At 38.8% G+C, this 20,080-nt stretch overlaps 1 protein-coding gene across 3 annotated transcripts in view; it reads left to right on the top strand.

Annotated features, from left to right (window-relative positions):
* Positions 1-1,682: 1,682 nt before the first annotated feature.
* NBEAL1 (neurobeachin like 1) overlaps positions 1,683-20,080 on the top strand; it is a 129,080-nt gene continuing 110,682 nt past the window's right edge. For all 3 annotated transcript variants that reach the window (XR_013538261.1, XM_020810339.3, XM_020810337.3), the window contains exons 1-2: positions 1,683-1,815; positions 3,224-3,364. Coding sequence is in view for 2 of the 3 variants with exons in the window: in XM_020810339.3 (XP_020665998.3) it covers positions 3,314-3,364 (51 nt within the window). In the remaining variant the exon portion in view is untranslated. The remainder of the gene's footprint in view (positions 1,816-3,223; positions 3,365-20,080) is intronic.

The raw sequence follows: 20,080 nt of genomic DNA, 5'->3' as shown, positions 1-20,080 counted from the left end.
TTTTGATACCAGCCATGGAAAATAACTTAAGTTGATCATAGGGCTTTTTTCTTTCTTTGTTGGATTACAGAAAATATGCTTGGTCAGCTCATATTTGCAACCAGAGTAGATGATTTATTTATTTTATTTGTAGGCTGCCTTTCTCTGGGAGACGGGACTCAAGGTGGCTCACAATGCTAAAACACAATAAATTACTGACTAAAAAGCAGTTAAACTATGCTACTAACTAAAAATCCATTAAGTAATTTCAAAACATTTAGGAATATAAAATCAATCTTTGAAATGGAAAAGACCAGCACCCAGGACTAGTTATAGTTTTTAAAAAACTATAACTGAGTTATGGTAACTGATGAGCGTGGCCTATGGCTGGAGGAAAGATTAAAAGGAAGGGGCAAATCTGGCTCTTGCATTTAACGAACTGGGACCAGCCACAGAGAAGACTGTCTCTCATGTCCCCATATACTATTACCCAAGAAGAAAGGTTTCCCCTAAGTACCCTTTCTTCCTCTGCTAGGTAATGTCCTCAAATTGGTCCTACTTGGTATTTTTTTTAACCTAGTGTGGCAACTACATTGACTCTCCAACTCATTTTTTTAATGGGAATTGCCATGTTTCGGTGTGCCTGTGGCCCTCTGATCAAGCCACATAAGAGCGCAATGTTTGGATACAAGTCAATGGAGAATGTATCACCTGACTGACCCTTTGTCCAGGGATAGGGAAAGACGTTGCCTGAGGGGAAATCTGATACCTTAACATAGATGCTGACACTATAACATTTGGTCAAAATGGTTTTTGGACTATTCTCTCTCCACCTGCCTCATATTCTACAGCACCTGCCAAAAACAATGGTACCGCTGGACTTGGAACCTCAACTGTGTTTAGTATTTTAGATGGGCAATAATTACGTATACTCCTCATACATGTGTTTAAAGAAAGTTTAGTAAAAGACAACTAAGACAGCCAGAACATTACTCCAATCCCACTTCCACAGCAGGTGATCCGCATTCTTATTTTTGCTATGTATTTTAAACAGTAATTATTAGGCGTTCCTCCATAAAATTGAAATTGTTATCATTGCTTCCATTTTCATTTATATTTAAATATTATAGTCTATTAGTTTAACCACCAAATATGCTTATGAAACCTAATGTCGCCCTTCTTTCCTTGTTTGTTTAAAACTATTTGTGTTGAGATAGCATGTAGTGAAAAATAGAAGTTTTTAAACTGCAAACCACCCTGAGTCCTTCTGAACTCCACTAAATCAGTAAATTTATTTTTTTAAAAAAGTGTTGCTGCACTTTCCAGACTGATAAGTTCTCATGGACTGTAGCCAACTCTATCAAAGCCGAATAAATCTTAGTCATGCAAGAATCACTCTCAGGAAACTCTTCACGCTTTTTTTGCAACAACCGCCTCAACAGTTCCGACAAGTAGTACATATTTCTTTGTCCAATCCCAGAGCCTTCCGGCTTCCGCCTGGACGAACGCTTCCAATAAAAAGAAAAGGTAGGCGGGGGTAGTGAGAAACATGTTGCCCTGAGTCAAGATGGCTGCGAGACTCCCGGTCCAGAAGAGGTAGCCTGTTTTGTGTCATCTTTGTGCGCCTGGAAACGGGGAAAGCGCAGGGCGCTCCGATGACGACAGAGGCAGCGAGCGGGGCTCGGGAGGTTGCGCTGGAATGTGGGCGGGGCAGCGGAGCGGGCGATGTGGCTTCCTATTTGCCAACAGCGGCGGCTGCACCAGCGGAGCCGGACTGGTGATCGAAGCTGCCCGTCGGCTTCTGTGCTGGGGCTTCTCTCCTTGGGGCGCCCCTGGGTAAGTGCCTTGGGATCAAAGGGGGGCGGCGCCCCCCCCCCGCCGGGCATAGCGCGCAAGGGGCAGGGTGTTCTCCAGGATGGTGAGCTGGAAGGGCAGATAGATAGATGGTGCGGGGTGGGGTAATGGGGAAGATTGCTGGAGGGAAGGCAGGGGAGGAATGGAACCGGGAGGCTGGGATGGGGGGGGGACAAGGGCTTGGCATCAGGGGACGGGGGAAGGAGAGGGAGTCAGGGCTCCGGGGTGATGTGCGGCTGGAAAGGGGGGTCAGGCATGCGGGGGGGGGGAGAGAGAGGGACGGGGGTGGTCTTTGGGATGGATGGAGAGGCAGGCTGCAAATCGGACGGTCGAGGGAGGAAACAAATGGAAGAGGCACGAAAAAGGAAGAGGAGGATGAAAACTTGCGGGGGGGTTTAAGGATATAGTGGGATTGTGCCGGGGTGGGGGAAGATCTGGTAACAACAGTGAGATTAAGGGGGGGGGGAAGAAATCTATATATGGTAGGAGGAATAACATTGGAAGGATAAAGGGGCGCTGAGTTTATTGACTTTTCAGAACAAGAAGAGTGCAGCTCTCCCGGCAACACTCGTTACTTTTTGCAAGCAACCTGTGTATCCCTCTTCACTTTTTAATAGTCTGACGCTCATCTACCTGTTCTGTTAGTGTATGTGTATACATAACTGGTTTTAGCTTTAAATATTGTCCTTTAATGATGTGAGCCACGGGTTAAAAATACGTTAAATAAATAATCAGTAAAAATAACAAGGAAGTATTCCCCCTGACACTTCAACAGAAGGGGAAACCACTCTGCTCAGTGTGTACTGACCTCTCTGAGATCAGCTGCTATTTTTTACATATTTTTCTGAATGAGGTCTTTTATACTTTTTTTGGTATGTTCTTGGGAAAATAAAGCAAGTCAATGGATTCACTACCTCATACATCTGAAGTACAGCAACATTTTGAACGCAGAAGTTCAATACAATATGTGATTTCTTGTGATTTTGAGGAAAGTTTTTATTTTTACAGGTCGTCTTGTCAATGCTGCTTCCCCCTCCCCCCCTTTTTTTGGGTACAGGGCATTCAGTAGCATTTAAAACAGCTATTTGCTATTCAGTTTGTCACTTGAGTGGATGATGATGACTCATATGGCATTTTAGTAAAATTTTATTAATCAGACAACAAGAACAGTTTCTAGAATCTCCCATGATCCTTGTATTGTGGATTTATAAGTTTTATATTCTTGATCGTTACGCACACAGCATAGTCCAGAAGGCTTATTTTTACTTTTGGAGATTAATTCTGAAGTTCCATTGATGAACTAGGAGAGGGCAGATGGGTTGTCTTTAGCCCTCTGATCTGTGCAACTGTATTAAAGAAACTCATCTTCTTTCTCTTTGATTTAATCCAGAAACTAAGGAAGGCATTTTGGTGTACTGGAAGAAACATGGTAGGATCTTGAGTATATGGTGCTTCACAGCAGACGAAGAGGGAGAGAACAATGGCGTCCAGAGAGAGGCTATATGAACTTTGGATGCTCTATTGCAATAAGGTAACTTTTAGAAAATAAGTTACATTTGCATGAATTGAAGAGATTTTATGGAAACCAAATGCCTCAGACAGTTTTCTTAACAGAAGTATAGCTGACCGAAATAGTGGATGTTCTTCTGTTTTCCACATCCAACAAACCAAAAACAGTTGACATTACATGGTTTTACAAAAAGCCCCCTGATGTTTGCTTAATGCAGTTCATCTTTCTGTGTTCACCTAGCATGTTTTCAAGCATATACTTGAGACTTAAAGCATGTATATGATGAGCATTGTATTGGGAGTGCTCACTATGAAGCAATGACTAAAATGTTTTATGTATCTGTTGGTAAACCTAGACTTACCATTACATAAAATGAGAAATACTGTAGTTCTCAGGCTCATGTAAAGTGATGGATTGTTGTAAATCCAACAATGGATTGTTGCTTTGATGGATTGAAGAAATTGTATGTTACTATTATTGTCTGAAGTTTGTGGAATGATAAATTTTCTTGTTATAATCTAATATACTTCTTTATTTCTCATCTTGATCTTAGCTTTATTAGAAGCACTGCTTGTTCAGCAGTTTTATTGCATGGAATGCTTGGCATTTTTTGTTGTGTGTTTTTTTATTACTATGCCAAGAAGAATATGTAAAAATGTTCCTCTGAACTGTAATGTTTGGTGTTGCAGATTTTCCCCCCTTGTTACTTAAACTAGCAAACTGTTGAAATACAAATGTCTTATTGTTTGGCCTAGAAGCTTTTTATTGCTAAGCTAATTAAGCCTTTCTTCTTTATAGGAATAAATACTTGATAGTATGATGTTAAAAAGGCAGAGGTCAAAAATTCTGAGTGGAAAGATTTTAGGTGGTACCTACCTAACATTTAACTAGCATTAAATTATTATTGCAGTAATTTCTAACTTTTGTTCCTAGGAGTATTTTCTGCCTAATCCCCCACGTGAATAATATCTTTGTGATTGGAGTGGCTTTGTAATAGAAATATTATAATGTGTACACAGGATATGAGGTTGAAACAGGGTGCATGTTGCGGAGAACAAGATTGTCAAGTATCTGAATGTGGTGGCATTTAAGTCAGGTGCTTGGTAGTGTGATAGGAGAAGAATGAGCTACAACAGACAACAATTAAAAACTGTCTATATCAAACATTGTGGGTATGTGTGCAAGAAGGTTGTAACTTTTGACCACTGACACCCATTCCAAGCCAGAAAAGTTCTGAGGTTTTTGTAAGAAGCCCAGTCTTTGACATACCATCCTGTTTACTTCATAAAGGCTAGCAGTTGATCTTACTTTGACAACGAAGATGGGATAACATTATCCATTCCACCTGAAGGCCACAAGATAGCTTAGGGGCATGTAAGGCTGATTAGCTTAGGCCAAGAAAGTTGAAGAGCCAGGATTGTGTTGTTACACCCTCATATTATTCTGTAAATTCTGCCAGAGGCATCTCTTTCCCTTTGCTCAATAAAAGGGCTGGCCCAGTCATCTCCTGCCTGCCTTTTGCAAAACCAGTGCTGGATTCCACATGTTTGGGAATTTGTTTACAAAGTTGCTGTAAGGGTGGTTGAGAAGTCTAGGAGGCTGCTTGGAAACTCTGGCTCATTAAACTGCAGTGAACATGAGTTGATTACTTCTTGCTCAAATCTGTTAAAGTTGTTTTGTTCTTGGAGTTGATACCATGCCTTGTCATTTGGAGGGACACAGCAAGTTTAGAGGGGAGAGGCAAGGAGACCTGAAACATCCTGTGTGGCTGCAGTGTATATTGTAACATTGTGAACAAAGATTAACTTCATTGCAGAAAGCCAGTAAAATTGAAAAACGACATTGCTTATCAACCTCGTGTAATGCCTACTTGAAGAGCTGCTTAGTAAAGTATTTACATCAGTGGTTCCCAGATGTCTCTGGAGTACATCTCACATCATCCCAGCTCCAGTATCTGCTCACTGGGATAAGTGAGAAATTGAGAAGTCCATGAACATCAGGGGGACATGTTTGGGAGCCATGCCCTTCTATCTCAATGTGTGCAGGTTATTTTAAGGATCAAGAATGGCATTCTTATGGTGCAGCTCTCTGTGTATGTACTTGAAAGGAAGAACTATATGTTTGCTGGTAGCCTATTCTTTAGTATGGGCATTTTAGAATAGCAATCTTGATAAGTGGTACTAAATGAACAAAAATGCATTTTTGTCATAAAAAGTTTGAAAGAATTTCAAATAATTTACACAAGATGGTTAAATGAACTCTACTTCACAGTTCTGAAAAAGTAAAAGCCACGTGCTAAGGAAAGCAGTTAGTTGCACATGATGTATAGGTTACAAAAGTAGGTTAAGGTGACTTTTTTTTTTACAATTTGAACCAGCATCTGTTGGATGGAATACATTAACTTTAGAGTCTAAAAGCCCAACAGGCAAAAACTAGTGCTCTTAAAACTTTGATCTACAAGTGATTTATAGCTCTTTTGAAGCTGTTCATGTTTGCAGGGCACAATGCAGCATGGGTACAGCTTCTGATCCATCAGAAGATATCTCAGTAGGATTGTTTATCAGCTGCCATATTCATGAGTTCAATAATTGAAATTTAGATGATCTTGGGATGATGCAGAGATCAGCATGCGTGTGGTTTGACTGAAAGGGGGAGGAAGTGGTTTATCCATGGAAAATTACAGTATCCCTAATTTATGTTTTTAAAGATAAAATAAAATAAAGTACACTAAGAAAGTAGGATAACTCAAATGAGTGCAGATTGAATAACAGTCAAGGCTGGATTGTTATGTAATATGCTGGACCAATATACCAAGGACAGTTTAGGAAAAGAGTTCCACCCATCCAGAAATAAGTGTGAAACATTGACCCAGACAATTTCTCTGTGTGGTTTTTTTAATAAATGGTATTATTGATAGTGAACATATGGATTATTGTTGACAGGTGAAGAAAAGTGTGTTGTTGCTAATTCAAATGCTATAAATGATATGAATGTATCAGCTACTTTTGATGCTCCAAAATATGCAGTGCACAAAGCCACATTCAGAGCATAGGGAGTAAGATCTAGAATTCAGCTGAAATAAATTATTAAAGTTCTCTTATTTTCAGTGAATTTGTTCTGAGTATATTAAGTTTTGATCCAGGCTAATGAAACACTAAATGTAAAAGCGATCCACTTAAGCCAAAATAGACCACCAGTATATTTTACTTCTCTTGCCAGCAGGGATTAAAATTATCAATGAAAGGGTCTATTAATGACAAAAGATGGGTATGATTCAGCAAGAGTGGAGTCTCTGTTTGTCCTAGTTAGGAGGGATTTTCAGCAAGTACCTTCAGTAGAAATCAATAGGAGTTTAGCTGGAATGTGCCCTTTGTTTCTCGGTTGATATACAAAATTAAAGTATGCAAGCATTCTGTTCTGTTATCAACTCTAGAACTGCATAACCTGTGAAGCATTATTGCTCTTGGGAATATTTGTTCCATTAGGTAGATTGGCTCTTCTATATTTTGTTCCTACTGACGCTGATACACAGAGCAAGTACCCCACAGGAATGAATGGATTTGTGTGTGCCCCTTTCTTTAAAATTGGGGAATAGTTGTCCCTGCTGATAACAAGCTGATATTATGCTGAAGGGGAAAACTCTTAGCTGTTACAAGAGAACATAGCTTTGGGGCACATAGCTTCAAGTGCAGAATGTTTATGTTTTGATTAGTCCCCTTTTTTCCCAAAAGAAATCAATTACCATAGGCTTTTTGTAGATTGAAAAGAAACATTTCAGTTACTTTGCTAGGTACCATGTTGTATTAATGATGATTGGATGAAGGAGCTGAGTGAACTAAGGAATCATGTTAAAATTGTAATTGGGTCTGTGCACACAGTGGGCTTGGGTGGGATGAAAGCTGCCTTCCCCATCTCCTGGATATATGTCTGTTGGTGTCAGGTTTGAATAGAGGCTGCTAATGAAGTCTCTAGTGTGTTTTAAATACAAGCCAAATGATAGATGGTATTGTTGTGTGCTGTCAGCTAGCTTCTAATTTATTGCAGCCCTATAGATTAGTGACCTCCATAATCTCTGCTCATAAACAGTTATCTGCTGACCTTGCAGAATCAAGGCTGTGGCTTCATTTATTAACTCAATCCACCTCATATTTGATTTTTTTCCTGTTGCATTCTACTTTTCCCAACATGATTGTCTTTTTCAGTGAATCTTGTCTTTTCAGGATGTGCCTGAAATTTGACAGCCTCAGTTTAGCCAGGAAGAAAGCAGTGTTCATTTCATCTAACCCCCCCTTAACACCCCACTTACGTATATGTCTTTTCTTACCGCTCATTGTATCTATGAAACTGTCCTCCAACACCACATTTCAGATGAGTTGATTTTTCCCCCTATCAGCTTTCTTCACTTTCCAGCTTTCACATCTCCACAAGATATGTAAAGGTAAAGGTTCCCCTTGACAATTTTTGTCCAGTCGTGTTCGACTCTAGGGGGCGTTGCTCATCCCCGTTTCCAAGCCATAGAGCCAGCGTTTTGTCCGAAGACAATCTTCCGTGGTCACATGGCCAGTGCGACTTAGACACGGAACGCTGTTACCTTCCCATTGAGGTGGTCCCTATTTATCTACTCGCATTTGCATGCTTTCGAACCGCTAGATTGGCGGGAGCTGGGACAAGCGACGGGAGCTCACTCCATCGCGTGGATTCGATCTTACAACTGCTTGGTGTTCTGACCCTGCAGCAAAGGCTTCTGCGGTTTAGCCCACAGCGCCACCATGTCCCACAAGATATGTACCTCACACTAAGTCTAGAATTGATATCTTTTTTTCAATGGTTTTTGGAGCTGTGGGGAATACAATGGAATTGAATTTTTCAAAGTAATTTGTAAGAGGAAGAGAGAGAGAGAGAGAGAGAGAGAGAGAGCAGAAAGAGTCAAAGGCAAGCAGATGTTAAAATGTAATGATCCAGTGGATGCCCTTTCCATTTTATCAAGCCACTGAACCAGCACCTTTTATACCATCTTGACAGAGCAATCCCAGAGTCTTAGAAGCTTTTATGGCAATATAGACAGTGCAGTTGTCATGTCAAGAGAAATGCGACAAAAATTCTCCTTGGAGTTTTGAAAAGGACACTTTGGTAAAATAACAGCAACCAAACCCCTTTATGTGGATGGTAAAATAAGAAGCTGACGACACATACCAAGGTCCAAGTCTATAGCGCCTGTGTCCTGAGCACACTCCTGTACTGCAGTGAGTCCTGGACCCTTTATGCATGGCAGGAGAGGAAGCTGAACACCTTCCATATGTGTTGCCTCCGACAGATTTTTGGTATCACCTGGCAGGACAAAGTTCCAAATAGAGTAGTCCTAGAATGAGCTGGAATTTTTAGCGTGTATACATTACTGAAACAGCGACATCTACGTTGTCTTGGGCACGTCATGAGAATGGCTGATGGTCGGATTCCAAAGGATCTCCTGTATGGAGAATTTATGCAGGGAAATTGCCCCAGAGGGAGACCACAGCTGCGATACAAGGATATCTGCAAGCGGGATCTGAAGGCCTTAGGAATGGACCTCAACAGATGGGAAACCCTGACATTTGAGCGTTCAGCCTGGAGGCAGGCGTTGCATCACGGCTTCTCCCAATTTGAAGAGACTTGTCCAGCAGGCCGAGGCAAAGAGGAAGTCACAAAAGCAGCAAAATCAGGGAGCTGGACAGGGGACAGATTGGATTTGTCTTCAGTGTGGAAGGGATTGCCACTCTCGAATCGGCCTCCTCAGCCACACTAGACGCTGTTCCATGTCCTCCATACAGAGCACGTTACCATAGTCTTTCGAGACTGAAGGATGCCTAACTATAGTGGTGCCTCGCTTAGCGACGTTAATCTGTTCCAGGAAAACCGTTGCTAAGCGATTTACTCACTAAGCGATTTTAAAAAGCTCATAGAAACGCATTAAAACGTGTTTAATGCATTCCCATGGGCTTAAAAACTGACCTTATGCGAAGAGCCTCCATAGGGGCGGCCATTTTTGGTGCCTCTAAAACGAGGCAAAACAGTGGGCGGCCATTTTGGAACCGCCGATCAGCTCTGCAAAAAGGGTCGCTTTGCCATGATCGCTTCCCCGTGATCATGGCAAAGCGATTTTTCCCCATAGGGGCATCGCTGAGCGATCGTTCTGGCAATGGCCAAAACCCCATCGCTAAGCGATTTCATCACTCAACGGAGCGATCGCTAAGAAAGGCACCACTGTAATGTAAATGCTACATGTTTACAGCAACTTGTTATAATCCTGCTGTGAAGGAGAAATGTTTTTGGAAGTATTTCACAAACACGATTGTGCCCAAAGTTTGGTCTGTCACTTACTCCTCCTGCCATAGTTAGTTTTTCCTCTTTATGAGCAGATTAAGCTATTTTTTATTTTCTTTGTTGGTCTCTTTATAAATGTCTGCTACAATTACTTCTGCTGCTTATTTTTGGTTGAGCCAGCCTGTGGTTTGAAGGCAACGGTTCTAGTCTTCAACTGTGGGAGTGGGGCGTGTTGAAAAGTGGAGCAGAATTTTGGTAGCTATTTTTAACTGTGGGAAGCTCCCAGATTCTAGTGCTGAAAATATATGACACAGCCCTTCTCACTCTTTAGTATAGGTAGGGTGTGAATGTTCCCCTGGAGCAAAAACCATGTATTAAAATCAGTCAATCTATTGAGGAGAAATTTACTGTTGAGCCCTTCTCTCATATGCTAGCTTTCCATTGACTGCTAGTTTTAGTTGTGGCAAACATATTCATGTACATCATCACAAACTGCTGGATAGCTCAGTGGTTTAAGTATCTGGCTGTTGAGCCAGAGGTTGGGAGTTTGATTCCCAACTGTGTCTCCTTGATAGAGCCTGGACTCAGTGATCCACAGGGTCCCTTCCAGCTTTGCAGTTCTTATATCATATATTATATCCTAAGGGAACTCTAATGTTCTACAGTTTCATTACTACTGTACATTGTAGTACTCTGAATATGTAGTTCAGTTTTTGGCTTCTGCATTGCTGTCTCCCAGCAATGGCCGTACTTGCTTTTATGCCACACAGCTGGGGTGATTACTTTTCATCTTGTTCACTCTGATATAGTTGCATGGGCTGTGATCTAAAATCACAGAGTTGTTGAGTATTTTAATGATCTCATTGTAGAATTTGTAAAACTATAACTTAGAAGAATTCTGTCGTGGTATTCTGCACAATACTAACAAGTGTTAGCCTGAACATCACTGTTGTTGCCATTGAAAGATCTTTTACTGGTATCAGTTTCTACTATTGTTGCTGCCCAGTATTCGCTGTTCAAGAGTTTCTCTGCCCCAATAACTGTTCGGCCTGCCTACTATTATTATTATTATTATTATTATTATTATTATTATTATTATTATTATTATTATTATTATTATTATTATTATTATTATTATTATTATTATTATTATTATTATTATTATTATTATTATTATTATTATTATTATTATTTTATTTTATTTTATTTTATTTTATTTTATTTTATTTTATTTTATTTTGCTTGTGCGACCATTAATTCTGGAAGCTGATGGATTCATCTTACTCTCATAGTACGTCTTAGTCTGGTGTCTTAGCTTTGATCATTCTTCCTTTGGCGATTCTTTTAGTATTCTGCACTCATAAAGGAGTATAGGAATATAACTACATCTGAGGATTTTGGCCATTATAAGAATGATTGTAAAGAAACAGAAGAGAACAACAATAAGAGAAGGTAAAGCAAGCAATCCAGTTCATAGGAAATCAAAGCAAAACATAGATTTAGATCAGGGATCTAGAGAGGAGTGTATTATATAGTTAGGAGAAGAGAAGAAATGAAGAGAAGATGACAGTAATATACTGAAGAACAGAAGAGATGAAAGGATGCCAGATTCCATCCAGTAAGAATTATATGATGAAGAAACATCAATTTGGGAAAACAAGTGAGAATGGTTCTCAAAGCATTTGGAAGAAATAAGTAATCTGAAATAAATAAATTGTTCAAGAGTAGCTGGAATGCCCATATAACTATTTCAAGTTAAAGTCCAAATTTATCAAAATCCTAACAAGAATATGCCAATAAATATGGAAAACTATATAGTAGCCCAAATACTAATATCATCCAATGTCATTCTAATCCTAGAGTAAGGAGACACTAGAAATTGGACCATTGCGTTATAGGACCATTGCATTAATTTCCAGTGCAGCAAAGTAATACTCATGATTTTGTAAGACTTCTGCCGCATATTGAAGCAAGAAATGCCAGATGTTTAAGCTTGATTCAGAAAGGGAAGAAGCATTAGAGATCATCTTGCAAATATGCGTTGGCACTTGGAGCATGCTAAGGAATTTCAGAAGAAAAATCCATCTGTGCTTTACAGTAAAGCCATTGACTATGTGGCTCATGAGAAGCTATACATTGTTCTAAAATAAATGAGTGCCACAGCATTTCATTGTCCTCCTGTTTAAACTGCACTCTGAACAAGGGGTCACTATTAGGAGGAAATATGGAGGAACAGAATTGTTTCCAAGTGGCAAACGTGCCAGACAAGGGTGCACTTGATCTTCTCATTTGTTCAGTCAGTATGAGGAACATATCATATAGAAAACTAGATTAGGCTCAGATGGAGGAATGAAAATTGGTGGGCCAATGTAATCAGCAAATTAAGATATCTAGGTGGTACCATATTAGTGACAGAAAATCACATCTCAAAATTAAAGATGAGCACGACTTAAGTCCTGCCTCTTCGTACGAACTAGCCTGTGTGGCACCACAGGTGCCGTGAGGATCCCCCCCCCATTGGACTAGTCACTTTGCATCGTGCATCATCAGATTCTTCTCCAGTGGTGCTCCAATCTGGGCAGGAGCTCAGGCTGCCCATCCCTGCCTCCTCCAGCAGCCAACCACTCATTGTCTGCATGGGGAGAATCTCCCTCTTGACTCCTCATCTGAATGGTTGGTTGCCAGAGGAGATGGGGATGGACAGCCTGAGCTCCTGCCCAGATTGGAGCACCACTGGAGAAGGACCCTGGTAGTGCGCAATGCGAGGTGAATGGCCCAGCTGGCCTGGTGAGTGAGTGGAGGATCCACTTGGCATCTGTCACTTCGTATGAAGAGGCGCAACTTAAGTCACACCTGTGTCTTTCTGAAATGACTACTGAGGAAGATGAGAGAAGAAAGTGCAACAGCCGGATTACACTTTAATATTAGGAAGATAAAAATAATAACTATAGTAGAATTGCATAACTTTAATATGGATAACAAATAAATTGAATTTTACGAAGGTTTTTTGTACACTTGGTTGAAACATCACTGAGAAGGGAAACTGTAGGGAAGAAATCTGAAGAAGAGAGAAGAACAGCTGTGAAGGAACTAGAGGAGGACTTTGAGTGTAAAAGATGGGTGGCTGGAAATCAAGACCAAATAATCTGTTCTGTGGTATTCCTCATTACCAAGTACAGATGTGAAAGCTGAAGAATAAAGGAAGGTGATTGGGGGGGGGGACACACCAATTCATTTGAAGTGTGGTTTAAGAGGAGAGCTTTATAGATACCACAGAAAATTTGCCAGAAAAACAAATTAGTGAGTTCTGGATTAAATTAATCCTGAGCTGTCATTAATCACTAGATTAATAATCACTAGAGTGATTAAACTACTTTGTCGTATTTTGGACATATCATAAGACACTGGAAAAGAAAACAAGGCTAGGAAAAGAGGAACCATGCCTTTTATGTTTGTGAGACCTGAGTAAGGCTGTTAATGATAGGATGTTTTGGAGGTCATCTTAGGGTGGGAAATGACATGCCCGTAACAACAGTGGAGGAATTGTGTTGGGCTGCATGTGCTTTGTGCAAGCGGTATGAAGTGAGTGAGTGTACTGATACCTGAAGAAATAACAATTGTCCCTCAAGTTCTGTATTCTGAAATTCAGATGACGATATAATACACTTTATGACTTAACTGATAATAATTGCATGCTGTCAAGTTGATTCCGACTTATGGCAACCCTTTCCAGAGTTTTCTAGCGGAGAATACACTGAAGTGGTTTACCATTCCCTTCTTCTGGGGGCACCCTGGCGCTGTGCAGCATGCCAGTGATGACTGCATAGGCTGGCTCTTCTCCCAGGAGGCACAGTGGGGAATTGAGCTCCAGACCTCTGGCTCCACAGCCAGATATTTAAGGCATTGAGCTGTCCATACAGCTTATAGGTTAACTTCCTTGATGTAAATATTCTGCTAGCATGGCAGCAGGACTTATGAAAAGAACTGCCTATTCACCTCAGAAAAGTGGAGGATATGTCTTTAAATTATGAGGCCATTTTCACATAGACTAAATAAATGTATCCACCTCTGTCAGCCAATTATGAATTTGTGGAAGAACTTGAGATCAAAAATAAGAGAGGGAATCGGGGTTGCTGTACAAGGTATTCCCATAGATTTGAAGCTCTACAAAGTGAAATATATATCATTTCCCCCTCTTCCCTCTATTTACTTGGCTATAATTAGAGTGCTTTGCTGTAAGCCATATTTATATACTAATCTGGCTATTCATTCCCAGCCCTGTAACTCAGCTAAATGAAATGTCTGTACAAGGCAAGCACTGTAGTCAAAATTACAGGAAGAGACTTTAACTTTTCAGGGCTGCCAGTTATTTTGGAGGGTTTTCTTTGCTGTGAAACTTGCTTGTTGTGGTGATTTTAAACAGCTCCATGACTAGAAGATCAGGAGTCAATTTCTCTGTTGACAAGGGCAATTTACTCTTGAGTAGTGAAATATTGCTTAGTCTGTAAATGTAAGTACTTAACTGCAATGTGAATTTTGGTCTGCATTGTATTGCTTATACTGTAAATATTACATGATTTGTTACTGTATTTTAGTTTTGTATGTCTAACGTGGCTGACCAATGGTTGTAGTAACAATAAAGTTAAAGTACTTTAAACTAGTTTGAAGTAATTGTCACCAGAGATCATTAATTCATGCATGCATTACTTGAAAGTAAAGGAAGGAAATAGCGGATGAGTGGTGAGAAGGAGATGATTCCAGAGAGAATCATTCTGAGTTGTGACTCATGATGTATTTTGTAAAATTACTGTACAGACTTTTGATACACTGTATTCTGCGACTATGAAGTACCTTTTTTCATGTTATTTTTCTGTAGAAAAGTTTTTTAGGAAGTTTTAAATGAGAAAGCAACTTCACAGCAAACTATGCTCACATGCTTTTGTGTGCCTCCCCCCCCCCACAGATCATGTCCAACTAGATGGGAAGCTTTTTTAAAAAAAGAACAAATGGCTGTGGATGGAGAGAGAGACTTTGTGGAGGAAGGTGAATGCTGGTGCTACAGACACACACACACTGTCTTTTCAGCAACAAGAACAAAAAAAAGCAAAAATACAGTGAGCAGGATTCTATTGGGAGGAAGTCTGATTGAATCCTTCTGCATGAAAAAGTTGAAGCCCTCTAGAGGCAGAGGAAAAAGCAGGTTTCACATCAAAAAGGCTGGATTGAGTCAAATAAGCCTTGTGCATCATACATGCAGTAAAAAAAATACTTTGAATTCACCTGTTTTATAAGTGTTGCAAATTTTGTAGTATTTGACCAAGTAATCATCCTCAGAGGCAAGAAAATGTTATTGGGTTAGCATTGTTTATCATTTAGTCACCTCAAGAGTTGCATGGATCTCAGATGCTTAGCCATCTCAAGTAATTCTATCAAAAGAACTGCATAATCTTCCCCTCATTGTATTCTTGTTTTTCTTTTTCTTTTTCAGAAACAAATGGTCCTGTTTGTTGGGGAAGTGAATATACAGTGGTGCCTCGTTTAACAATGTTAATTGGTTCCAAAAAAACCATCGCTATGGGAAAACATCATTAAGCGAAACACCATTTCCCATAGGAATGCATTGAAAACCGGTTAATCCGTTCCAATGGGAACGGATTACTGTCCTTAAGCGAAAATCCCCATAGGAAGCATCGCTAAGTGAAACAATGTTTCCCCCATCGGAAAGCCATTGAAAAGCATTGAGTCGTCTTCAATGCTTTTCAATGGATTTTCCGATGTCTGTTTTCGCTCATTTTTAAGTGTCTTAAAATGTTTGAAACCTGTTTTAGATGCTTGGAATCGGTAGTGCACCTTGTGAAACCTATGCAAACTTAATTTGGCTTTGTTCTGAGTCTTCGTTAATTTTTGGTGATTTTTTGCTGTCCCTTCAATGGATTTCAATGGGGAAAACAAAAAATCACCAAAAATTAACGAAGACTCATAACAAAGCCAAATTAAGTTTGCATAGGTTTCACAAGGTGCACTACCGATTCCAAGCATTTAAAACAGGTTTCAAACATTTTAAGACACTTAAAAATGAGCGAAAACGGACATCGTTAAGGGAAAATCCCCCATAGAGAACATCATTAAACGATGCGGAAAATTCCTCCAAGAAACACATCGTTAAGTGAATTCTTCGTTAAATGAAGCAATCGCTAAGCGAGGCACCACTGTACTTTAAAGTAGACAAAAGCATTTCAGTGAGAAGAGCCTGAAATTATCAGGCAGTTGAACCTGCTGACAATACCAGTGCTTAATATCATGAGGGGTTTGTGATTGCAGGGGTCAGACTGGAGGAATGGCATTCTTTAGTACCCTGTGCTCCCAAGTAATGGGGAAATGTATTTAAAAAGTCATAGGTACAACTATTATATTATTAAGTGACCAATGATAGGAGATGCATATCTCTGTTCTAAACCTGCAAAATTCCTATTGAGGTTTTGAGCCCATAGTGACAGGATGGCTTACTGTCCCCACAATAAAATGGGTAAAGGTTTGGCAGGCAACAGCTGAGAGGTTTAAACAAGTGGTCCCTGGCCTTAGACTTCTCGCACTGGTGAAAGAGGAGAGTGGCCATTCCTCTTCATCAAGCTGGTCCAGGCAGTGAGGGGAGGTGGATTTTTTTTTTTTTTTGCAGGTTGGGGAAAGTTATCAGAAGAGCAAAGGGAAAGATTAGCTTCTGTCATGCCAGAGTACAGGAGAGGCTTAATTACAGAATACAGATAGTCGTGTAATACGGAATGTGGTGGGACCTGTATTCAACCTCTGACTCAGTTATGAAGCTCATGGCGTAACTTTAAGCCAGTCTTTTCCCAGTTACCCTCTCAGGATATCCCATCTCACAGGTTTTTGGCAAAGACGAAACAGGATGAGACCAGGCATACTGTTTTGAGCTCCTGATAATATTAGGCTAGATTTTTTTTTTTTTTTATTATTATTTTTACATATCCATACATAACCATTTCTCTTATCTTTACATAGTCATCATTTCTCCTATTTATTTCTACCCCCTTATCCCACCCCCCCAAAGAAAAAAAAAAAAAAACAGAAAAAGACCATTTAATTTTAAATCTGCAACCATGAGCACACCTTTTGGAGTTTAACCAATATAACATTATTGGCCCCCCCTTCTCTTACCCATCTTACATATCCCGACCATTTCTTTCTTATCTCTAATGTTTTTTCTTCCCATACCTTATCCTGTGTCAAAATCGACAGTATGTCTGATTGAATCCATTCATATAAATACCAATTCCATCTTTCCAAAGTCCATTTTGATGCATCCTTCCACCCATAAGCTATTACTGCATGTGCTGCTATAATCATAGCTTTAAATAAATTCTGTTTAGGTTTTTTTACTTTATTATTCCCCAGAACTCCCATAAACAAGATTTTCCCAGTCAGCTGCAAGTTAATATTACATACGGCGTTCACCTTTTCTAAAATCAGCTGCCAAAATTCAATAACCTTAGGGCATTCGCACCAAAGATGTGCATAATATCCCTTACTCCTCTTACAATGCCAGCAACTTGAATTCAAACCTTTTATCATATAGGACAACTGAGGGGGTGTCCTATACCATTTCAATATTAATTTCATCTCCAATTCTCTAAATTTATCCATTTTGATTTCCAATATGCCGTCCATTAACCCATCTATTTCGTATGCTGACAATGTCATTTCTCTTTCCCACTTCGTTTGTATTGTCCCAATCATATAATCTTTATCTGTATTTATCAAGTTATACAACTTCCTTGCAATACCCTTCTTATTATCCTCTTTATTATTATATAGTTTTTCTAGCGGGGTATCCTCTTTATTTAGTATTCCAGAATACCTTCTCTGTTTCAAAATATTGTATAAAGCCATAATCTGTAACCAGTATTGTCTTCCAACTTGTCCTACTACATTTTGTGCCGGAATCTGTATCCCCTGAGGGTTGTATAAATCCTTCACTCTATAATAGCCGGTTTCTTTTAGTTTCTTCCAAAAAGTTTTCTCAATTTTCAAATCCTCACCTAGAGATTCTAGTGGGGTCCATTTGGAAAGACTTGGCATCCAATTAAGTCGCCTTTCCCCCCATATTATTAATGCTGTCTGTCTTGGACCTATTGTATTTTTAATGTCTTTTTTAACCTTCTGTGTAAATATTCCAAATTTACCTACTTCTTTATTTATTGTATCCTCCCATCTTACCCATTTCTCCACACTTTTCCCATCTAATTCCAATAGCATTTTAATTTGAAAAGCTTCGTAATAGCTTTCCAAATGTGGGAGACCCCACCCTAAATCTTCCTGTGGTGAATATATTACCCTCTTTACTATTCTAGCTTTCTTCTTCCCAAAAACCCAATTTTTTAATTCTTGGTCCCATACAGCTAATTGTTTTTTAGGGATGTACTCCGGGAGTACCTGAAATAGATATAACATCTTTGGTATTATAAACATTTTTATTGCCCTTATTTTCCCTAAAATACTTATATATCTATTATCCCATTCGTTTAGTTTTTCCTGTATCCTTCTCCAAGTTATTTTATAATTAGTTCCCATCAAATTTTTAATACTTTTTGTTATTGTTATACCTAAATACTTTAATCTCCTAATTCCTAATTTCATACCTGTCAGCTTTGCTATTTCTTTTTGTTCCTTTAAATCTATCCTTTTAAACATTATTTCTGATTTCGAAATATTTACTCCTAAACCTGAATATTCTTTAAACTCTTCTAAAATTATCAGTAGTTCTCTTATTGCATCAAGAGGATTTTGTAACACCAATATTATATCATCCGCACACAGATTTAATTTAATTACCTCTTTCCCTACTGTATATCCTCTTATTTTACTACTACTTCTAATTTTTTCGGCTAAGGGTTCCATAGATAACACAAACAGCATTGGGGATAAGGGACATCCCTGCTTCACTCCTCTCTGGAGCAAAATTTCTTTTGTATAATTATCATTAACTTTAATCATTGCCTTCCCTTCTCTATAAATTTCTTTTAATGCTATCAAAAAGGGACCGTCAAATCCAAATTTACTTAGTACTTGAAATAAATACCCATGACTTAGAGTGTCAAATGCCTTATATACATCTAATTTTAAAAGGGCAAATCTTCCTTCACTGTTTCCGTGATGTAGAGTATTAATCACATTCCTTATAGGGTGTCCAATATATCTCCCTTTAACAAAACCATATTGATCCTCTCCTATTAATCTTGGGAGTGTTTTCTCTAATCTATTTGCTAAAATTTTTGCAAAAATTTTATAATCCTGGTTTGTTAAACTAATAGGCCTATAAGAGTTGGGGTCCGTCGGGTCTCTCGATTGTTTCAAGATTATCATGATTTCTGTTTTCCTCCATGATTCAGGGGCTCTCCCTCCCTTCATTATCTTGTTAAACAAACTCTGCATTTCTGGAACTATTAAAGGCCCCACCATTTTATAAAATTCTGATGTAAAACCATCTAAGCCTGGTGATTTCCTACTTTTTAAATTTTTAATAACTGTCAAGATTTCTTGTTGTGTGATTTCTTCATTTAAAATTGCTAAATCTTGTTTCTTAATTTTGTTCACAATAGCTTCTTCAAATTGTTTCTCTTCATTTACTTTAAATAACTTACTATAAAAATCTTCAAAGATCTCCCTTATTTGTTTGTCTTTAAACACCTTACTTCCCGTTTCATTTTTCATGCACCCTATCTTTTGTTTTTCCTTTCTTTTCTTCAAATAGTTTGCCAATCTTTTCATCGAGTTTATATTTATTCTCTGATACTCATTCCTCACCAATAAATCTTTTTTCCACAAAAACAAATTATCTAACTCTTGCAACTCATCTTTCACCCTATTCAACTGTTCTTGTATTTGTCTTTCAAACTTCACCTGTAATCTTCTTTGTAATTCAACTATCTCCTTTAGTTTTTGTTCCCTTTTAAAATTCACCTTTCTTCTAAAATGAATTTCTTTAGAAATACATATTCCCCTGATTACTGCCTTTGCAGCATCCCAAATTATATCTTCCTCCGCAGATCCTTTATTTTCTTTAAAATATTTTTGTATCCCTCTTATTAAATCCTCTCTATCCTTTTGTTGCAAAAATATCCTAGAGTTAAACCTCCACCTTCTAACTTTCTGTTCCTCCTCCAAACCAATCTCAACAAGTAATGGTGCGTGATCTGAAATCCATATAGCTCCTGTTTCCACTCTATTAACTTCCATATCGTTAGTTTCTTTCACTAAGATATGATCAATACAGGAAAACTTTTTATACCTTTTTGAGAAAAAGGTAGGATGCTTTTCATCCTGCAGGAGACTAAATACCTCTTTAAGTTTCCATTTTTTTAAGTTTACTTTCTTATTTTCCCTAATATCATTATTCAAATCCCCTGCAATTAACAAGTC

This window comes from Pogona vitticeps, chromosome 1, assembly GCF_051106095.1.
Source record: "Pogona vitticeps strain Pit_001003342236 chromosome 1, PviZW2.1, whole genome shotgun sequence".
In the NCBI taxonomy this organism is placed as follows: Eukaryota; Metazoa; Chordata; class Lepidosauria; order Squamata; family Agamidae; genus Pogona; species Pogona vitticeps.
Note: the sequence above shows the minus strand (reverse complement) of the source record. Positions and strands in the feature narration are given on the sequence as shown.